General features: G+C 32.8%; 2 protein-coding genes across 3 annotated transcripts; one reads left to right on the top strand and one right to left on the bottom strand.

Annotated features, from left to right (window-relative positions):
- Window positions 1–532: 532 nt before the first annotated feature.
- Window positions 533–14,043, bottom strand: LOC133195696 (mitogen-activated protein kinase 14A-like). 2 transcript variants are annotated; one of them, XM_061331621.1, is made up of 12 exons: window positions 13,739–14,043; window positions 6,553–6,682; window positions 6,056–6,114; window positions 5,706–5,817; window positions 5,364–5,393; window positions 5,157–5,204; window positions 4,894–5,008; window positions 4,001–4,072; window positions 3,683–3,762; window positions 3,355–3,433; window positions 2,989–3,162; window positions 533–2,520 (listed from the first exon to the last, which is right to left on the bottom strand). In XM_061331621.1, the coding sequence occupies exons 1-12, from the start codon at window positions 13,858–13,860 to the stop codon at window positions 2,480–2,482; spliced, it is 1,062 nt and encodes a 353-aa protein (XP_061187605.1). In that variant the 5' UTR covers window positions 13,861–14,043; the 3' UTR covers window positions 533–2,479. The 2 variants fall into 2 exon arrangements, with proteins under 2 accessions (XP_061187605.1, XP_061187604.1); XM_061331620.1 differs by lacking the exon at window positions 13,739–14,043 and adding an exon at window positions 13,134–13,531.
- Window positions 14,044–18,136: 4,093 nt separating this feature from the next.
- On the top strand, window positions 18,137–23,211 carry LOC133195080 (complement C1q tumor necrosis factor-related protein 3-like). Its single transcript, XM_061330957.1, has 2 exons — window positions 18,137–18,314; window positions 22,814–23,211. Exons 1-2 carry the CDS (start codon window positions 18,137–18,139, stop codon window positions 23,209–23,211), a joined length of 576 nt encoding a protein of 191 aa, XP_061186941.1.
- The last annotated feature ends 367 nt before the right edge of the window (window positions 23,212–23,578 follow it).

Genomic DNA, 23,578 nt, shown 5'->3' with positions numbered 1-23,578 from the left:
GTGATGATACTTTTCATCTTTAAGATCTTGTGAGGAAGTGTTTGATTAGGGCATTTTGATGCGGACATTAAACTTGTGGTTTGTCTTTCAACCGACCCAGTATTATAGGATACGCTTAATTAAGATATTTTGCTTGAACCAATGATCCTAAATGCCATGGTTTCGGCCATACAGCAATTAATGCACATATGTGTCAGTTGTCTGATGGACACTTAATCGTCTTGCAAGCCATTCTGTGTAACAAACAGTTTACTCTTTCTTTCCCTAGACTCTTTACAATTAAATGCTGGCAGTGAGCATGTATCCTTCTATTGGTTCAAAAGACCTGTTGTCAATATGTACATTGTTAGTAATTGTTCACTTTGTCAGCGTTCAACTTCTTGTGGTCTGTTTCTAAAGAGTGACCCAGTCTTGGAAATGCAAGTAGGAGAGAGAGGTGCAGTTTAACATCCCCCTAGATGATACACATTTTCAGTTAAATTTTCAAAAAATAAATTTGCTTGAGAAATTTTGTTATAATAAGAAACACATATCAGTTTAAAAAAGAACAGATTTATTTGTGCTATTTCTGTACATATTATGATGGAACAGTGAACATATGTATGCACATCTTTATGTGTTCACAATAAGATCAATCTTCAAGTTATAAATTGAAGAACTAGAAAAAAAAATATCGCTACAAAAATGACTTCAAAGATTATAAAATGTCACTTCTACAAGTTATTTCAATAGCACACTTTTTTCATTCATAAAAATTTGAAAGCATGAAAAATATAGGTATGTATAAATCAACTGCCACATCATAATGAGGATTTTCTTTTAAAAATCTATCAAACTCAACAGAAAGTTTCAAATTTGACAACAAGACATCGGCAACCATTATTAACAAAGGGAAGTAATGAGATTTAACAACTGTGTCCATTGACACATAGTTCAGCACTACAAAAAATCTACCCACTGTCTTGTAAGATGTGGATACAGTATTGCATAAAGATCAGTCAGCCATCTTAAAGATATTCAGCCAAAGCTCAAATATGCAGGCAAGGATGTTTATCAAAGCCTCTGTCTGCATGAACAAAATTAATGCTATACAAAGTTAACTTTCACTTTTAAAGAATAGTGAGAAAAAAAAATTAAATGGTAAAAAATCCTCATTGACTTTTAAGTCTACAACTCTAGAGCATAATTTCAAAATTCATTATTAAAAAAAATAAAGCTTTTTATCCATTACAACCAACTCATTCATTAATTCAAATTTTATCATGGACACAGTGTAACATATTTATCAGATTTTATTTTCGAACACTTATTTTAAAGAATTGAATATTTGACAATCTATCATTAAAATGTAATTCATATATTCATAAATTTCATATTGCAAGTCACGAACCACACCATGTAAGGAATACAGCATGCTGTTTGGGTTTTTTTTTTTTAATATAAACATGCAAGTAAAGCTAGCTTAAACCTTAAAATAGTATTATAAATATAATACACTTCATATACCCTTAAATACTTATAAAACAGAAATATTGTAGCAGACAATCTCATCACTTAAGCATTTAATTCCGTTTAACTGATTTACGCCAATACAGCACCATTTAATTTTCAATTAAATCAAGTTCAGGCAGTTCTTAAATTGTAGCTCACATAGACAGCTAGCATTGTGTCAAAAAAATTTAAATTATTTGTCTATTTTTAAAATCAGTTTCGCAAGATAAAAATCTACTGCAAATTTGACGTACATGTAATATTAAGTATTGACTGAGGTACAGTTGTGAGAACACGATATGTTGTTCCATTTGAAGATAGCAACTCAAAAATAGCTCTCTTAAAATGTACATGTAAATAAAAATGTTAAACATAATTCTTCGAAACAAACACATAACCTGCTAATCTAGAAAGCATTTTAATTTTTCACACACTAATTGTTTGGCATATGTTCATGAAACAAACTGAAGGCTACATATTTTCCATTGTCTTCAATTATTTTTTTTTTTTAACATGACATATATAAAAAAAATTTCTTTAATAAGAATAATGAGCATGATTTTTTAAAGAATTTTACTTTGCACATAAGAGAAAATGATATTCAAAATCAAATTTAAGGAAAATCATGCATGACTATGCTAAAATACTATTTTCATGAATCTTTTCTGTGCGCAAATTGAAAAGACTTTATGCAACAAATACTGTGTACAAATGCCCTGTCTAACGAGCTAGCATCAACTGTTAAATTTTTATAACATATATCTTAAAATTTACAAAAAAAATAATTGCATCCAAACAAGTAAATTTAATGACCCAAGTTAATTTCAATGATACATGTTACTTTTTAATGACAAAGTATTTTTTCTGTGATAACGATGGATTCCAGATGTTGCACGTTGAAGTTTTATGATTGAGCCCTAATATCAAGAACAGGATATTCTGTACAGAGAGAGATCTATGGATGAGTCAGCTAGATGAACAGGGGACATCACTGTGGCTTATAATTCACCACTTCTTCATAAACTTTAACTGAAAATAAAAAAAAAAACAAAACAAAAATTAGTCAACATTGATACATATGCAATACTATTCAACAGCAAGTTCTGTGCTTCTCAAAATTTTGTGGAATTTTTTGGTAATTACAAAACACAGAATTATAGAATGCACGTATTCAAAAACTGTGGTAATTCAGTTATAATGGAATTGCAAATACAAAAATGTATTACAATGCAGACTTTAGAATTTTAGAAATGTACATCTACATGGTACATGCACATTGTGCATAGACTAACAACACACAGATTAACTGTGAGTCAAAAAGGAATATATGTATAATTCAATTTGAGTCAGTTATATTTGTACTTTTCTCAACAAAAAGTTGCAGAATTTTATAAATACATTTTTTATAATTAAAGTGCCCCCCCCCCCCCCCCCCCCCCAAAGTTAAAATTCATCCTTAACAACTAAGACAAATTGGCCAATTAATATTATGCAAACCTTTCCATTCCGGTATAGTGAGTTCCATGTCTTCAAATGATTGGTCATAAGCTTCGGCAGTCGGTTCGTCACTAGGATCTGCATACTGAGCTAAGTAAGGGTGTGCGAGGGCTTCCGTTGCCGTGATACGTGTGTCTGCATCCAAATCTAACATCTGTTCCAACAAATTTATTGCTACAAAGAGACAGAAGTCACAGATCAGGAAATGATACAATTTTAGGTCAATTTTTTAAAAATATACATGTATAATAAAGTACATAAAATTGTATTTGTTTCAAAGCTGTCAGTCAATATTATAATATTGCAGTTAACCAATTAGAGAAAATAAATAAATTAATTTAAATATGAATTTATATGAATTTTTACCATGTGGATTAGCCCCAATGAACACTTCTCTGAAATCTTTCTTTGGCCATTTTGGCATTGATGCCACATAATTCCTAGCCTGCAACAAAAAATTATTTTCTCTCATACATGCATGGTCCTGAACAATTTGTATTTTGAACAAAAAAGAAAGAAATGTTCTGTTCATGTGTTATCTCTTTACTCAAGAATGCACAATCCATTTCTGAGGTTCACTCTTCAAAACCTATTGCCTTTATTAATTTGAAGCATTTTGCTAGATGAGAGACTTAAACAGATCAATCCGACAATCTTTGCCATGCACTTTTCACAGAATATACGTGATTCTGACCTCTGGACTGTTGATTTTGTCTAGAAGTGTCTGATTAGGAGTTCCTACTAGTGACAACACTCTGGTCAGCTGGTCTATATCTGTTTATGTAGGTCAAGGAGAAAATTCTTTGAAATTTACCATGAAAACCATTTTATGTTTTATCAATGGAAAACCATAATTAGCTTACTGCTGCCATATAATAAACAAAACAAAGCTGTTGTGGTAAACTACTTATCTCATAATAATAAAAAATGGACTCTGTGTTTTATTACTTTTCTATTTGGTGAAGTGATGACACAAAAATATTATATTTAAACAATTTTGTTAAAAGGATACGATCTGTTCCAGGAAATAGAGGTTTGCCTGTCAACATTTCTGCCATAATACATCCCACCGACCAAATATCCACTGAAAAAAATTTAAAAAAAAAAAAAGGTCCATATAAATACATATATTGTGATATACAATCCTTTCAACTACACATCAAATGATATAAATATCAAATAAATACGATAGCAGGTACTTTAAAAGTCCAGATACACCATATTACATATAAATGCAAAATTCACTCAGTAACAAAGAATGGTCAATAAATAAAGACAACATGTACATGTATATAAATTGACCCTGACTCATAAAGAAATATTCAAAATGTATATATGTATTATTATATTAGATATATGTACGTAACCAGAGTTATGATATTAATAAAATTAAATGCAACTTGCCCTGTTTCCGTATATGTGAGTATGTGGTATGAAAGACTTTGTGTGAATGTTGTATTGTTATTTTTATTCACTGGACAAACGGTCACATGACTTTACAATTCTGTTCACTAAATTCCCGCTCTCTCTTACTAACGTCCCGCACACCTATCCTAGCCATTGAACCGGTGAGATGTATTAGAACTTCAATAGAACTTCCATACAGATAGTAATATTTGTATTCCTATTTGTGTGTGTCACGGTAAGAACTAAAGTTATAAAATGTTTTCTTATATAGTCTAATATGTTTCAATTGTCTGTCTAAATGTTTGCAACATATGTGTTTTGTGTCATCTATATGTTTTGTGTAATTATAATATTTCAGGTTTTTCTTTACCATCTTTATTAAAAATATTTGAATCTGAATCAGTCTTTATCTGATATTCTACCACAACGGCTACATGTACTACAGGCGTATAATATATGGTTGTATATTTAGGTACTATAACCTGCTTGGTAACTGACCTGTCTGACTATAGTGCATCCAGTTGAGGACTATTTCGGGAGCTCGGTACCACCTGGTAGCCACATAACCTGTCATGGAGTCCTCTGTGTGCCGCGCCAGACCAAAGTCCAGAATCTACAGAAGGCAACAATACAATGAATGATCAAAATTCACAGGGCAACAGAATCAATTGTATGCTGTGTGTAGTGGTGATTCTAAACAAACGAAAAAAAAAATTAAATAAGATATACATGTATATCGTTAGTATGAATACTCAACCTACCTTTAATTCACAGTCTTCATTGACAGCTATATTGCTAGGTTTGAGGTCCTAGAGAATAAAGAAATAAGTACATTCATAAGATACAAGCAACACCAGATGAATACAACCTGTAAGCTCCCTGTAAATTTATTTCGTAAAGAAAAATCAATTCAACTTATATGCCTTTGTAACACTTCTTTGCATTTAATCTTACTGATTTCTACGTACCCTATGTATGATTCCTGCTGAATGTATATACTGCAATAAAAATGAAAGAAATATAAGAAATTTGATAATTAAAAAAAAGAATCACTTTTAGGATTTGAGAAAAATGTACATGTGTTTATTTGCTTCCTCATCTACAATCCTATACTAAAAAAAATGTCACAATAATCCAACAAGAAAGAAAAAAGATTGAACACCTTTTCATTCAGAAAACAATTTTCTTCTGATGGAGATTTGTACTTGAATTGAAAACTTTTCTTTAGCAAAGTTTACAACAATATTATAAAGAAATGTGGTATTAAAAGTTTGTAATAGAACAGCGAAATGATTTGAACATATCCTTACCTTAAGTCCCCGTAGGATTTGATAAACTAGGAACTGTACATGGTCGTCACTGAGTGTTTGTGTCTTGATGATGTTGTTAAGATCTGCTCCCATTAATGGAGACACCAAATATCTATATACAAGATTTATATTTATTATTAATAAACAAATATTTGCCTCTGATCCAATATTAAATCTAACTTTTTTTCATTTTTTTTAAAATTAATTCTAAGTGCTTGGATATGTAAACTTATAATGATATATAAAATATTTTTCTGAGGGTTAAAATTGAACACATTTGTCCCAGATCATTGCTGTATACATATATTTCAAGAAGGATAACTCTAGAAACTTTTGAATCCTATACATACACATCATTGAAGTCATCAAAATTTGTAGTTGCTGTGAACACATCCAAAAGTCCAATAATCTAAACAGAAAATATATCAGTGTATATACATTAAGTAAAAAAAAAAAAAAACATATTGCATATAAATACAATGTATACATAGTCTTTATTTCTATATGTATATTTTAAAAGTTTACAACTGATGAAGTTACTAGTTCACAATCGGAAACACGTTCAAGTTATATCCAGAGAACGAGTTAAATCTAGATTTTTATTACATGTATTATATACTTGTTAAAAGTTAATTTCTCATATATTATGAAATTTTATCCTACAATTCACAATTTCTCCACAGATCCAACTTAGCTTCCAAACCTCGTTATCTCGAAACCAATGGAACCCAGAAAAAACTTCAAGATATCCAATGATCATTATGATTGCAGATATCGATGTTGAAATACAAAAAGAAAAAAGTGGTTGGGACTTTAAATTCACTTTGACACTGACTATAAGACTTACATTTTCATGGTTCATGTGCTTTAACATGCGGAGTTCTCTGTACGTTCTCTTGGCGTGGATGGCAGACTGGAATGGCCGGGCCAATTTTTTGATGGCCACTTTGGTGTTTCTCTGAGTATCCACAGCAGAACTGAAAAAAAAAAAAAATATATATATATATATATATATACGAATACAAATCACTTAAAACATGTAAAATATTACACAGAGTTTTACATTACAATGATCACCCACATTTCAATCCTGCATGCTAATAATAAAAGAAAATAGTCGTTTCACCAAGGTCCTTAGAAAATGAGCATTACTAGTCATTGGTGTGAACAATAATGGCCTGAAGAAAGGAAGACCTCCATTTTAAATCTGGAAGACTAAAAGCATAAGTTTTGGCCAATATTGCTTCAAGAATATTAAAGATGCTGAAGTAAAAATCAGTAAGAAAGCTGAAGAGCTCCTGCTTTTAGAATATGGGAAGAAATGAAATTTTAAACTTCTTTTATAACAATTTTATCAGATTTTTTTTCTCAAATCTGCAATTTACAAGATTTATTTAGAGATTCCTCATCTTTGACCTTGACCTCTTTTTATGCAACAATTCATCTCAGCTACCTACAAATTTGAACGAACTCTTGCAGTATAAAGCTGGTTTGTAAACATGGTACATGTAAATATAAGACTGAGAAGACATGTGACAAAGGAAGGATAAAAAAATTAATGCCAATTACAGCAGATGCAGAATTATATAAAAACTACATATATATAATGCATTGAATGAAAATATCTAAACTTCTGTTCCAAGACACTTCCTCTATAAATCTATGTGTAATATATTCTAACAATGAACCCTAGCTATGAAGCACTCATATCATGAGGAAATAAAACAGGAATTTTACTCTATAGCACCACAGCATCTCCCATCATGCCCACATTATTACATGTAACACAATGAAAGCAAAATGGCACATCAAACTTCTAAGTTGAAACTGCTAAGCAATAGCATATAAATATATGTCACTGCAATCTAACCTTTCTCTATTTCCATGGTAACACTGAGGCCATTTTGAATGTTGCATACACAACTACATTTTGTGATTATTATCCTGTTTTTTATTGTGAAGTTTCATTAACTGTCCAAGCCATATCTGCAAGAACTCCTGTAGACAAAACTTGGTGGAATAATAATACCCCCACCCCACCCAATAAATAATTTGTGAATTTCGTGTGAAATATTGACTAGGTTTCATAATAAACCAGACACATAAATATATCAAATCTACAAAACATATGTAGAAAAAGTTAATTGTAAAAATGGTAAATGAAGATGAAGTGCATTTTAATATTTTCTATATCTTTAATTTAATTTTTTTTTTAGATCTTCAACAAATATAACAGGTACAAAGAAAATAAACAATGTTCCACACAGAGAGCTGTCACACGCATCGTTATAAATTAATACTTGAAGACCAATGACTCGTTGAATGACGTACATTAATGCATCACTGTTATAATCTCCATTATTGGATTTCACTTTGTCTGGACACTTAACATGCTCATCTCCATAACTCATGATAACTTCCTTGTCTATGTACTTTATACAGTGCACCATGACTTTGACACAAGTACATCATGTACATGTATATAAAAAAAATTTAAAAAAATTTCAGAGACATACAGCTAAAAACTTTTACTTCTTTCAGATTTTAATATTATAGTTTCAGTTGTATGTGTTAAGAGAAGGAGAATGTGTTAAGAAAAGGGGGTGCTAATAAACATGTGTATGTAGACATAGTAAAATTCCCAGAAATGGCAAGTATCAATTAGCTGTTATATTTTTAAAGAAAAAGTATGCAAAATATGAAATGAGAAAAAAGGTGGTTCTTAACTTAGCACAGCATTCCTGAAATTATGGCATCAAATTACAAAGTAAATATTAAAATTAAGAAATAATAAAGAAATGATCTATCATGTATATAAATATGCATTAAATTTTACAGAATTCTTAACACTGAAACATTATAGGATTGACAGCCAAACTGTTAGACATGACTGATTCCCAATATAGCTTCTTTTCCTGTTTTTGCCTTGCGTGATATAAATAGATCCATATTAAAAATGTCTGCGAGACCAACATGGAAATCATTTAATTAACAACAAGTCTACCTCTGTAATCGTTTATCATTATTGTGACATTTCTATTACTTCCTCCCTATCTCCATTCATATTCTGATGTGTATCAGAAAATTTTGGAACTGCATAACATTCTTGAGATATAAACAGCATTATCATGCTGTACACATTTCTTCCAAATAACTTGACTTCCCCCCTCTGATTAACATGTGCTGAACCCCTCTGATGCTATTTTCATTATGCATTCATGTGTAATACCCTGACTCAGCTTTTTGTATGGCTAATTACATGTATAATTAGCATTTCTTGGCAATTTATCTTGACACCAAAGTTTATAGTGTATTTCCTGTATCAAGTAGATGTATCCAAATTAATTTGTTCAAATTCTTTAGTGCTCCATACATTAACCTTTTTAACTTTTTTTTCTGCACATGACATTTTTTGAAAATGAACCTGTTACTTGCAAGCTGAGGTACAGAATACAGATTGAAGCAAGCCTATACGCATTTATCATGTTTATATCTTAATTATCTATATAAAAATGTGTCAATTATTCCATGCAATAAAATAATTTTTATAAAGTTTCAAAATACAATATCTTTTTATGCTGCACTGTGTTTTATAATCTTGAAAATCAATTCAAAGACAATAAATTTCTCAGCCTGAGAACACTACATTCATAATACATGTAATATATTTCATTATGTAATTTTTTTTACTAATTCATTCAAGTATCGGGCATCGCAGATCTCTCGATACTTATATCATTATCAGATTCATAAATAGCTCATGTTTTTTATTTGACTAAGTGATATCTAAAGCATGTACAAGTTTTATTCCATATACATGTACATGTATGCCTTTAGATTTAATTCAAATGTAAATGTGGCTAATTATATTCTATTTTAATGTTGAAGCTGATACATAATATCTTGTTTTAGCCTATGAGAGCAGAATCCACACCCTACCGGGGATGATAAACAACACTAGACAATGGACAGGCCTTTCAAAATCTTTAAGTACCTGAGTACCAGATACTTAAATCTGGCTGAAATCATGAAAGTATATCAGGCTCAGCCAGAATATTCATTGGAGAAAATTTAATAACCTATTTGATTAAAATCTCTTCCACAACTACCTCCTATTTTTGTAAAAAGTACTGCCTGTTTCTCATCTTTTTGAAAGTCCTGAACGGATGATATTATAAATATCTACACACATGAAAATTTATGCTCCACAAGTACCATCTAGTTTAACAAAAAAGAAATACTACATGTAGTTGAGGACAATATTGAAAATTTTACCCAGAGTCTGAGAGAAAACTGCTATAAACTAAGTCTCGATCATAATGGTTTTCTTGGAGTGAAAACTTTCAGTGTTATCCTCAGTTACATGCATGTTTATTCATTACCAATGTTATATATTTCTTGGCACAAAAATAAAATTGCATATGGAAGAAGATATTGTTTATAAATTAACTATTAATGAATTAATATCAAAGAAATCAACAAAATCAACTTTAGTACGAGGGGCATTTCAAAAGTTCTGACAACTGGTATATAAAATTTTAACTACGCTAAGGATTAAAATGACTCTGATACCACTGTAAAGCTTAGGCAAATATGCATTAGTAGTGACGTCATTTTACATTCAAAATGACGTATAGGTCTGCTAAAATGATGTCATAATTAGGTATACTCTGTATACTGGGCGTAAAAATGACTGATAAGGAGAGCAATTTTTTTGTTGAGCAAAGAGTGTATTGCAAAATTCGCTCATTGCTTGGCTTTTTATGGCAACAGAAATAAGAGCCAATTTAGATGTAGTATATAGAGAGCATGCTCTTTCATATCGAGCAATAGCAAGATGGGTAGTTCAATTTAAAGACGGTAGAAAATCAATTGAAGATGACCCCCGTTCGGGGCGTCCAGTTTGTGCATATGGCGAAAAAGAAATCGTCGCTGTTCAAAATACGATAGCTGATGATGCTAGATATACAGTTGAGGAAATAGCAGACTTAACTAACATTAATTCGTCAGCAGTTTTTCGTATTTTTAAGGAAAACTTAAAGCTTAGGAAAGTCTGTGCTAGATGGGTGCCGCATCTTCTCTCGGAAGAGCAAAAGCGCATCCGGGTAGAAATGGCTTCACAGTTACTAACAATTTATGAAAATTGTGACCAAAGGTGAATAAATGAGATTGTAACTGGTGATGAAACATGGATATATTTTTTTAAACTGGAAACTAAGCTCAATAATAAAGTTTGGATCGGTGAAAATGATACAAGGCCTCAAATTGCACGCAGAAACCGGTCTGTCTGGAGAGTAATGTATGCCTTATTTTTTGATTCTAAAGACCCTGTTGCTCAAGTTCCGGTTCCAGAACACAGCAGTGTTACTGGTCAATTTTATGCAGAGAATGTCTTAATTGTCTCAGGTTGTAGAGCACTATAAAATGACCCGACCAACAACCAGTACTAGCGGAATAAAGCTCCTCCATGACAACGCACCTGCCGATAGATCAGAGGTAGTAACCAAATATTTAAAGGAAAATGGTATTGCTGCTTTACCACATCCACCCTACAGTCCTGACCTAGCTCCATGCGATTTTTGGTTGAATGCCGTTATCAAAGAAGCCCTCTGAGGATAGCGATTTGAAAGTCATCATGCAGTTGGAAGTGCCGTATTCCAGTGTATGAAGCGTATACCGAAAGAGGACTATAGGGCAGCATTTTCCACGTGGATTTCAAGACTGAAAAAGTGTGTCCAGGTCAACGGAGACTATTTTGAGGGATTGATATAATTTAATTTATGATAATGATGATCATTAATTTACCGCACACCAGTTGCCAGAACTTTTGAAATGCCCCTCGTATAACATGTGACATATGTCTACAAATCCAATACAAATAGTTTCCTAATAAGTTCTATCATGATGTTTATCCTTCATTTTCAACATAAAATCACATCCCACATCATTATTCCTTCAGTGAAGTGTTAATTTTCATATATATTTTTTGTATTACTCAATCTAGGAGAGCAGACTGTGTAAAAACCTCAAGACCAATGCAGAGCCATGCATCTTTATTCAGACAGCTAGCGTTCTAAAATTCCAAGTCCAATGTGAAAGCATTTGGTTCAAGAACCTTGTAATTTCTTTTCATTTTTAACATGTTTTAAGAAATAAACTTTCACAAAGAAATACATATCTAAATCAAATTGAAGTCTAATACACGACTGATAAAAAGTACCCTGCTAACTAAGAAGTGTTGTTCACAGCTGTCAGAATTGTGGATGAATTTATTAAAATGTACTTGAATAGAGTTTCTATCTTATAATGACACTAATTTAAAAGCATTATCCTCTCAAAACTAAAACACTGAATTGTACAGATACATGTATGTATACTAATATTTTTTGTTCAGTACTTGAACATTAATTAACATGATTAAGTGTGTACAAGTTTTTCGTCTGAAACCATGAACACAAATCTTAACGTTGGTGTTCAGGGTTCTCTTTAACATGCTTAAGAGCAAATACCTGGCAATCCTTTGGCCTCTATACTTCCATTAAATTATTTCTTAAAAGGAAGTTTCTGAATGATTTTATCATTCACTTATTGTGCACTTATTGGTCAAACAAGGAAATTCCTGATATATATCATCTCCAAACATGCTTAAGTTTTAAACAAATGTCATTACTATATGTAGTTAAACACCTAGCAATACACGCAATACGTTAACTATATAAGGTAACTGCATGGATTTACACATGCAGATTTTAGGAATTTCAAGTCCTTTTTTTGGGGGGAAAATTAGAATGAAAGAACATGTACTGGTACTATATGAATGTAAGTGCAGACTTGATTTAGAAGTAACAAAGGCCAACTAAGGATTTCGCATGAGCTTTGTCATAATTCTGCTTCATGTTTCCAAACTCTGCCATGATTTTGGGGTTTAATCATAATTTCTTGGCTATTAGGTAAATTAACAATGGTTACTTGAAATATAATTGTGATATGTGTTACTGTAATATGTGTTTAACTGGCCAGGAAAAAAAATGTGATGGACTAGACCAGGATTTGAATGTGACTCCCTGGATCACTAGTAAGTATCTCTTCCAACTTAGCTATCTGACCATCAGCGATCAAACCTTACAAGTAATCATGGTACCGAAACTAACATATGTAAACATGTATATTTACATTAATTACATATGTATCCATTTTTCAAAGTAAAATTACATTATATTATACACACACCAGTGATACAAACACAGAATCCTACAGCATTACCATATTCTGAATCTTGATTAACTAATCATACTAAATTGTTATAATGAACAATCTTCTGGACCAATTAAGCATCCCCTCCGCTGCTTGAATGACACTTGACTCACAAAAGAGGATAAAACTGGTACTTTATATTAAAACAATTATCAAACAAAACAACAGACATACCAGACCTGTCCGTAAGCCCCTGAGCCCACTAGCTTCAAGGGCTTGTATTTTTCAGGTACCTCCCAGGTAACATTGTTCAACCTCACTTGATGCACAAATGGTGCAGGTGGACAATGCACACAGCCACTTATCATTTCACCTTGTCTTTGGTACAACACCTCCATCTCAAAATATTTAAACACTGGTAGATTTTTTGTGTCTTAGTGGAGAAATCCAGTTAAATAAATTGAATGTATTTTCCTTCTTAACTATGAAAAGTACATTGTGCACTTGCCAGGCTGGAACCCCCTATGCCTACCAGTTGTTGACAAAAATAGCAACACAAACTCTGTCTAAATATAGAACAATTCTGACTAACATCAGTGAAAAACAAATGAAAAATCACTGAGTCAACAATATCCTCGAGATTTCTGAAATTCCAGCGGAATTCCGATCTACATTAAATGGAATACAACACAGTGACACATAACCAATAGAGCTTATTGCGTTAATGAAGATGCAAGTTCAAAGATCATGCGAGGAAAATGTTTTGTGGCAAAAAGAAGACAAGGGTGCATGAAATATAAACATTTGGAATAACCCTGATTATTTTTTTTTTCACTTACCATACTTGGCCGTAGGCACCCGCCCCCACGGGAATCAAATTTTGGTATCGCTGGGGGACTTCCCAAATAGTCTTATTAAGTTCAACACGGTAAAAATCAGGTTTAATCTGCGCGGACGACATTTAGGGCATTGAACGTTTTGATGACTTCAATACTTTCAAAGCAAGTAGCTGGATGTCCTGTTAATTAATTGCACTGATTTAAGCTTGCAGGATCAGTATTGTTCTTGCAAAAACTTTTCAAAAATATGCCAATGCCCTAGAGCTTCCGGAACTTCAACATCAAGGTAAAAGCTTTTCCATGACTTTGATTCTAAATTAAAATGTAAAAACCAGACTTTTCGTAACAAAATTCCGGATTTTTTTAAAGTGAGGGTGTACGGGATATATACTGTTACATGTAATGAAATTTTATTATAAACTTATTTTTACTGGTATTTACATGTATTGAAATATTAGCAGTTTTTTACAGGGACATTTAAATTTCCAATTTTAGTTCATGCATAGATCCAGTATAATTTTTTCCCAAAAGCTGGGGGGGGGGGGGGGGGGTCAAACTCATTAAAAATCCATCTCAGAATCTTATTGACAAAGTGACCAAAATAAAACCTTAAAGAACATTCCAAATCCCCCAAAAACTATTTCGTTTGTGTGTGTGTGTGTGGGGGGGGGGGGGGGGGTTGTTACATGTACATGTAAGCATGGTAAGAGATAAGTCGGTTTCCTTCGTCTACATTAATGACTCTCCTTTCCATTCAGTTTACCAGGGGTCCATGTTTTCTACAGGGGTCCGTGATTTTTAGGTGGAGGGAGTGGGGGTCCAATGTCATTTTTTCCTTACTTTACAACTTTGAAAACTTTGAAAAATCCCCACGGGGTGGGGGTTGAGGGGTACGGAGCCCCTTGACCATACCACCCTCAAAGATCCGCGCATGCAGTTACATGTAAGTGGTGACAATCTTAAATTTTCTTATCATAAACAAAAAGCAATATTTGTAAAGTCTTCGATAGATATTAAAAAAAACGAGTGTTTTAATTCCAAGAATAAAGGTATACATGTAACCCGAAAAAAAAAAAATCACCATGAAATACATGTATATGTATATCACTATAGGGTACTTTGAAACATACCGGTAAAAGTATCAAGGACCTATAAGGAAACTCGTGTCGCAAATTGACGGTATATATAGAAAATTCTATCTTTGTTGGACAAATATAACTTAGCCAATATATATATATTTCATCAATTCTTTTTAAAGAGGTAAAATATGAAAAATATGGTATTAAAAAGCAATTAGAGAATAGTGCTAATGAAATGAAAATTTGAAATACCTTATTGTTACAGAAAGTACAGTGAATGACGTTACAAAATTCTATTTTTGATAGATTTGTGTGATTTAAATAAAGCAAACTGTTTGCTATTGATACATGTATGTCGAGAAAAGCTGAAGGATTTAAATTTATCATAAATTTTCAATGTTCACTGAACCCTATCCTTGGGCCTCAACCCTGACCTCAGGAGAAAGAAAGTTTTCAGGTCTACCGATCCCCTACATATTTCGCCCAACGTCTGGCATAATCTTTGGCAGAATTAGTCATTTCTGCCGGCAAATAAAAGATCGGGGCTCTCTGTGCTTAGGACCTAGTAAAATGATTGCTTTTAGGTCGTCATTTTCAACCACATTAACATCACCAGTAATGATGTGTCCAGCTGGACTATACTGTGAACGTGTAGATTTGGACGGTACTAAGATTTCGTCTGGAACAGCATCCGTTGTTGCAGAGCAAACGGGGTGAGGGAATGTTGACGTAGATGGTACAAGGAATAGGTAGAAGCGCTGTGTGGCCGTTTCAGTAGGGGAGTGAGGCAGAAAACAGAGAGTAAAGATATACACATAAATTTTGAAGTGTCCGTAAAATCGTTACGTTTACCTCGTTGTCATAGGGTCTGTCTGTCCGTTTAATCAATTAGTATAGCGAGTCCCCCCCCCCTCCACATATTTTGTACGGAGTGAAGAGTAACTGATTTCCCAGGTTGTTATTATATATTTTATTAACTTCAATAAATGTGGAAAATATTGTGAGTGTTGAGCTAAATTCCCTGGTAATCACCAAGGTGGAGAAACACCACAAAATGGGCGGTTTTAATACTTTAAAGAAGAAGAAGAGCAAGAACAATTTTGATTTAGACGACCAATATCTTGGCATTGTAAGGTTTGTTTATAATTGAAAAGTTTGGAAGCAACTGTGTTTGGTTTATACCTGTAGGAAATGCAGGATGTAGACGTCAACTTGACAGATGGAGAAATGCAAGACTGAACTATTTTATGATTAAGAATTTTAATAAATGTATAATGTTCACAGCATCTATTCCTTTGTTGGTAAAGAAGATGGGCGTACTTGGCGTGTGATTTGCAGGAATCATGTGTACGAAACATCTATAATTCAAAGCAATATGACCTGCATTTTTGGAAATTTTATTTTGCAGTTAAATTATGCTTTTATGATAAATCTATTAGTAACTTAAACCTTTAATATGATCAATTATATGAAAATAAAATATTGAATTGTTTCAGGAGAATGGAATATATATAGTATTATATAAGAAATCAGTATGGTACAGGACGAATGTAATTTTGCTTCAATCAAAGCTTATACGTAGATCTTCCATTGCAAATATGAAAAAAGAAATTTATAAATGTTCGTTTTTCTGTCATTGCAATAGTTACATATGTAACTACAATTTTGCAACCAAAATTTTCCGACATCAAAGTTGCAGCTCATATTGCTTTAAATGTCCACGATTTTGTAGGCTGACCACAGCTGGACAGACTTCACAAAGTTTATATGAACATATATAGGAAAATATTTCATTCACATTAAAATACCTTGTCAAATTGTAATATTTAAGTTCGCTTATCTTAATAATTACGATAACATAGCAACACTTTACAAAAATGATAAACACCTATAAAATAATAGGGTATATTTTAATGTAACTATATTAGAACATGTACGTTGGAAGAATTGTTTTATCTCTCGATCGTTGCAACTGAACCAAAAATTACCTATTTTAAAAATTTCATTAATCAGTAAATAAAATTTACCTGACAAACGAATTGATTTTGAAAAAAAATAATAATAAACGTCCCGTGCGAGAATAAGGGTATTGAGGAGTGGCTGCAATACTCAAGCTACTTTACTAAGAAATATATAGCATAATACATTGTACATGTATTTACATGTACGAGCTTACAAACGATGTGGTATAGAAACATTTTGCTAAATTTTACATTTATTTATAGTGCGCTGTTTTAAGATATAAAAATATATAAAAATCAATCATATAGCGTGTAAAAGAGGGTTTGTTATTCTTTGTATCACATAACAGTTTAATGACAGTAACTAGGATACAAAACTATATATTAATGCATGCATACGGACTTTCCGAATCAGTCATTTTGTTCAAATTTAATTTACGCAGGTAGGTTAAGGCTTCCCGTAGAATATCACAGTGCACTCTGTGCCTTCACATCTCTGAACTACCAAAGTATGACGTCATAATGGAAAATGACGTCAAGTCACTGCAAAATTGAGGTGTTATGACGGGGAGAGTGTCATGAACTTTACACTTTATTTAAAACTGCATGTAAAATGCTAGATAACTATTGCAAAATTCACGGGTCGTTAAAGGTTTTTTAAGTCTTATATGTCCGAATATTTTAAAAATTCACCGCTTACGTACCCTTGATTGAAATTCAGCATGTTCAAAATGCTTTTGAAAAATATACTTTTGAAATGTACTCTGTTTTATACCCGTGGTTGGAGGTAGAATTTATTGCGTGTGTATAAAAGAGTCTGGCGCAGGTGATTAATGAGGATTAATCTGAGAATTTTTGTGGAAATCTGTAAGAAGAGGTTGTTCTCTAACTGAATCTTGCTTGGGAAAAATATGTGTTGGCTTTGTTTTAATACAGATTACGATATTGTGTGGAAAATACCCTCAAATTTGTAGGTAAGTTGAATTTCTCAGGAAATATTTTGTATCTAAGTAATACTATGACTTTTCCCAAGCACATTTCGGATACACAAGAATACGATGAGGTTATTTATATAACAAAATGTTAATAATTATTCTGTTAATCACCTGCGCCGAAGCGATTTATATGGAACACTTAAAAAAATTATAAATGACCTTCACGTGATCAACAAAGTCATGTGATACCATAACAAATATGTTAATATATAGCCGAGGAAACCCTTTATATAAATTGGAAGTACTTAAGTTCAATACTTATAAATTAAAATCAAAACCGACCTCGCAATGACATATTATGTTTTGAGCGCGTTTAAAAGCTTCGGGAAGCCTTAACATAGCTGCGTAATTGAATGCTAGATCATGAATATTAAGACGTGTATCATTATTGTTGTTTTCTTGAATTCTTTGACGTTGGCAGTGGCTGAGAAAAGCAGTCCCAATTCCTTTGTGAACAATCTGAAAATTTATAAAAACACTTGTCGTGAAATGGGATGGGAACCAAAATGTCTAAAGAAATACATACCTGATAAACTGAAAGGTAAGCAATACTGTATAAAAGACAATGACCTATGCAGGCCATAAAATAAAATTTATTCGAAAAAGTTTTTGTTTGTTTGTTTGTGTGTTTGTTTGTTTGTTATTTTTTTTTTTTTTAGGTCTGAGTCACTCAGGTGACCTATTGCTATCCGTTTTCGTCCGTCGTCGTGCGTCGTGCGTTAACATTTGAACATTTTTAGCTTCTTCTCTGAAACCGCTCAACCAATTTCAACCAAATTTGGTATATAGCATCTATGGGTGAAGGGAAACAAAATTGTGAATTTCATGGTCCCTGCCCCCCCCCCCCGGGGGGGCCTGAGGGGTGGGGCTAAAACCACCAAAATTAATGCAATCTTTAAAAATCTTCTACTTTACTCCTGGACATCAAGCAGTCAAACTGTTGGCATGATTGCATTGAGCATTGAGCCCTCTACCAAAATTGTGAAATTCATAGCCCCAGGGTCAGGGGTTCTGGTGTTAGGGCGGGGCTATATAGATCATACAGTGAAAGTGAATTATTTCTTTGAAAATCTTATTCTCTGCTCCTGGGTATCAAATAACTAACTAAGTACATAGTTATGATAAGCAAGAGTGCCTCTTCCAAAATTGTGAATTTCATGGCCCCAGGATCAGGGGTTCCGATGTTAGGGCGGGGCTCTATTGATTATATAGTGAAAATGCATTAATTCTTTGAAAATCTTCTTCTCTGTTCCTGGGTATTAAATAAACTAACCAAGTATATAGTTATGATGAGCAAGAGTGCCTCTTCCAAAATTGTGAATTTCATGGCCCCAGGGTCAGGGGTTCTGGTGAAGGGGTGGGTGGGTGGGGGCTCTATTGACTATATAGTGAAAATGCATTAATTCTTTGAAAATCTTCTTCTCTGCTCCTGGGTATTATATAAAGTAACTAAGTACATAGTTATGATGAGCAAGAGTGCCTCTTCCAAAATTGTGAATTTCATGGCCCCAGGGTCAGGGGTTCTGGTGTTAGGGCAGGACTCTATTGACTATATAGTGAAAATGCATTAATTCTTTGAAAATCTTCTTCTCTGCTCCTGGATATTAAATAAACTAACTAAGAAGATAGATATGATGAGCATGGTTGCCTTTTCAGAAATTGTGAATTTCAAGGCCCCAGGGTCAGTGGCTCAGATTTAATGGGGGGGGGGGGGGGGCTCTATTGATTATTTGCATTAATTCTTTGAAAATCTTCTTCTCTGCTCCTGGGTATTAAATAAATTTACTAAGTGCATAGTTATGATGAGCATGGTTGCCTCTTCCAAAATTGTGAATTTCATGGCCCTTGGGTCAAGGGTTCTGGTGTCAGGGTGGGGCTCAATTGATATATATATATAGTGAAAATGCATTATTTCTTTGAAAATCTTCTCTCTCCTGGATATTAAATAAACTAAGTACATAGTTATGATGAGCATGGCCGCCTCCTTAGAAATTGTGAATTTCGTGGCCCCTAGGTGAAGGGTTCTGGTGTTAGGGCCGGGCTCTACTGATTATACAGGGAAAATGCATGAATTCTTTCAAAATCTTTTTCTCTGCTCCTGGGTATTATTCAAACAAAGGAAGTGCATGGTTATGATAAGGAAGAATGCCTCTTCCAAAATTCTGAAATTCATGGCCCCTGGGTCAGGGGTTCTGGTGAAGGGGGGGGGGGGTCTATTGATTTTATAGTGAAAATGCATAATTTCTTTCAAAATATTTTTTCTACTACTGGTAATAAAGCAAAGAAATACATGTAAGTGTATAGTTATGATGAGCAAAGTGCTTCTTCCAGAATTGTGAGTTTTAAGATGTTCTGGTATAAGGGGGGGGGGGGGACTTTATTTATTTAATAGTATAGTGAACATGCATTTCTTTGAAAATCTATTATGCTTCTGGGCATATTTGAGGCAAACAGAGTAAAAGTTTTAATATGCAAAGGTATTTTTACCACAATTTTGAACACCTGGATTATTTAGTCAAATGTTCTGGTTCTGGCCAGGGCTCTATGAACTTGTATTCTGCTGAGCAAAGTTATTCCCCTTTGCCATTCACCTTTGATAATTAATCACTGTAAATAATGTATTTGAAAGGTTAATAGAATAATAGAATTATGCAAGAATATTTCTTGTATAATACAAAAAAGTACTTTCATAGTTTTAATGATCAGGTGGACTTGGAAATAAAAGATGAATAAAAGTGAGGCAAAAATCTTATCTTTTTTAATGTTCTTCAATTAGGCCAAGAGAGACCAATGTGAGAAGTAGTAATATGGGGTTAAAAATAGACATTTTGTTAATAGTCTGCATGGTAATAGTGATAAATGGGGGACAGATAGATTCTATACCAATTATTTTGTTGATGTTTCCCATACTATTTTTCTTGCTTTTGGGCAACAAAGCTTCATTTATCAGTTTATGGATCCTCTAAATTGTTGTTTTATACTCAGGTGACCGTTAAGGCCCTTGGGCCTCTTGTTTGTTTGTTTGTTTGTTTTGTTTTTTGTTTTGTTTTTGTTTTTTTGTTTTGTTTTGTTTTTTTTTTTTTGTTTTGTTTTTGTTTTTTTTTTGGGGGGGGGGGGGGGATTAATTGGTTTTATTTTCGTTTTTGTGTTTTTGATTGTTTGTTTGTTTTATCTTACTTTTTTACTTTATTTTTTGCCTTCTTTTTTTAAATATTAAACGACATACATGCACATTTATATTTTTCGTAATGCATGTACTGGATGTACATAAATCTTAGCTTTTTCTAAACTCAACACAGTCACAGGTCATAGCAAAACAATTATTTACTTATCACACTGCTGAGAAATTCTAAATTGTAAGATTGGAAAGTTAATTTACCTCTGTTAGTAAAAATCAAATTCTGAAGCAAGGGAATTTTATTACAGGATATCTCAAACATATTTTACTTGGATGACATATATTTCTGTAGAACTGTAGCATTATGGTTTTATATTTTAGTCTTTGACTATAATATATTTCATATACATAATTCATGTATTCGAACAAAATGATTGAAACGTCAGTTAGCTTTTGTAAGGTCATTTGAATCACTCGATTGACCTATTGTTTTTGTCCGTTGTCGTTCGTCGTGAGACGTCCGTTAACATTTGAACATTTTCAGCTTCTTCTCTGGAACCGCTGTAACAATTTCAACCAATTTTAGCATATATCATTTGTGGGTAAAGGGGAACAAAAACTGAGAATTTCATGGTCCCCGATATCCTGGGGTCTGAGGAGTGGGGCTTAAACCATCACAATTTAAGCAATATATAAAAATGTTCTCCTTTACTCCTGGATATCAAGCAGTTGTACTGTAATAGGTCAGGGGTTTTGGTGTTAGGGTGGGGCTCTATTGATTACCTGGAGAAAATGCATATTAATTTAATTTAAAAATCTTTTTGCACCTGGTTTTTGCAAACAAAGTAGTAAGCATAGTTATAATGATCAAGGGTGTCTCTTCCAGAATCATAAAATTCATAGCCCCTGCGTCAGCAATTTTGGAGTAAGGACGGGTCTCTGCTGAATTTATAGTGAAAATGTATTATATCTTTGAAAATCTTCTTTTCTGCTTGTGGGTATTTAGCATTCTAAGTGCATGTTTATGATGAGCAAGGGTACCTCTTCCAAAATTGGGAATTTTGGCCCTTCGATCAGGGGTTCCGGTGTTAGGGACTGCTTTGAATCAGAAAATGTATAGAGAAAATGCATTATTTCTTTGAAAATCTTCTTCTCCGCTCCTGAGTATCTAAGAGGCAAATGGAATACAAAGATTTTATATGAAAGGGTATGTATGTAATTCTGGACCACTTGATCTAGCGTTCTGGCTCTATTAATTTGTACTCTATTGATGGAAGTTATTCCCCTTTCCTATTCAACTATGATAATAAATCACTGAATTTATTGCAATTGAGAGGTCATATGAACAAGAGATTTATACAATGATTTTATAATATACAGTATATTACAAGAAGTGTACTTTCATAGCTTTTAATGGTTAGTAGACTTGTAATAAATAGATAAGTAAAAATGAGAGAAAAATACTTTATTTCCGTACATTAAATGATCTTCAATTTAAAGACCAAGAGAGACGAATATGAGAGGGAATGAGATGGATTTAATAGTATAATGTGTTAGCACAATTGTTTTGTTAGTTTATATGATGATAGTGACAAATGGGGACAAGTACAAACAAGTAAATATATCTACGTTTGTACGGAGTACTAGAGTAACTATTTTGTTGTGTAATGATCATCCTATTTCACTTGCTTTTGGGCAACAACGTATCTAGAAGTTCGTTTTATTTTTTACTTTTTTGATCTTTAAAGTGTTGTCCTATAATCAGGTGACCACAAAGGGCCTTGGACCTCTTGTTTTCAATTCTGCATGTAGGATTAAAGGAACATGGAAAAAGCACAGATTGATCAATTGAAAATTTATTTTTGTTGTCATTAATTATTTACCTTTTGCATAATTTGACCTGTTTGATATAATTACTATAGGTGTTCCTGTCGCTTTCCATGCTAAACTTACAAAGGCAATCAACAAACTTTCCCAAAATCAAATTATCAAATATGACGATGTGATTACTAATGTTGGAAATGGCTACAGTCCTAGCACTGGTATATTCAGAGCGCCAGTGGACGGGATATATTCTTTCAGTTGGACATACATGACGACGAAGGGAGTTAAGGCTTATGTTGGAGGAGTAGTAGATGGCAAACTTGTAGTTTATTCAGCTATTCATGGTCAAACAGCAGACTATCAAAGCACAACAGCGCATCTGGTTGTACCGATGAAGAAGGGAAACAAATTTTGGACATCCAATTTCAACTCTTATGTTCCGTACATACACTCCTCTTATACATTCATTAGTGGATATAAAGTCTCTGATTCCTGACTTTCTATCATTTTCATTCACATGATAATAAAAGCAAGTAGCTGAATACATGTACCTGGTTGTTTTTTTTATTCTAGATAAGCATTAACTCACAAAATTTTATGTAGTTTTTGTTAAGTTGTAATAATGAGTAATCTTCATAATGCTTTCGTTAACTATAGTAAACTATTGATAAATACATGACTTATACTTAAGCATTTTTTAGGGAAAGTGTGAACCATTGCTTTTCCAAACATTATTAACTAGAGAGTTACATAGTTACATTATTAAGAGAAATTATCATTGTTTTAATACAAAATATCTCTATTGCTGAAGGCACTTCGTTTAAAAAAACCAAACCAGCAGCAAATAAAAAAAGGGGAAATCG

Source organism: Saccostrea echinata, unplaced genomic scaffold (assembly GCF_033153115.1).
Source record: "Saccostrea echinata isolate AGI-Se365-2 ecotype Australia unplaced genomic scaffold, CSIRO_AGI_Sech_v1 ptg000029l, whole genome shotgun sequence".
NCBI classification, from domain to species: Eukaryota; Metazoa; Mollusca; class Bivalvia; order Ostreida; family Ostreidae; genus Saccostrea; species Saccostrea echinata.
This window is presented reverse-complemented; position numbering and strand designations above follow the sequence as displayed.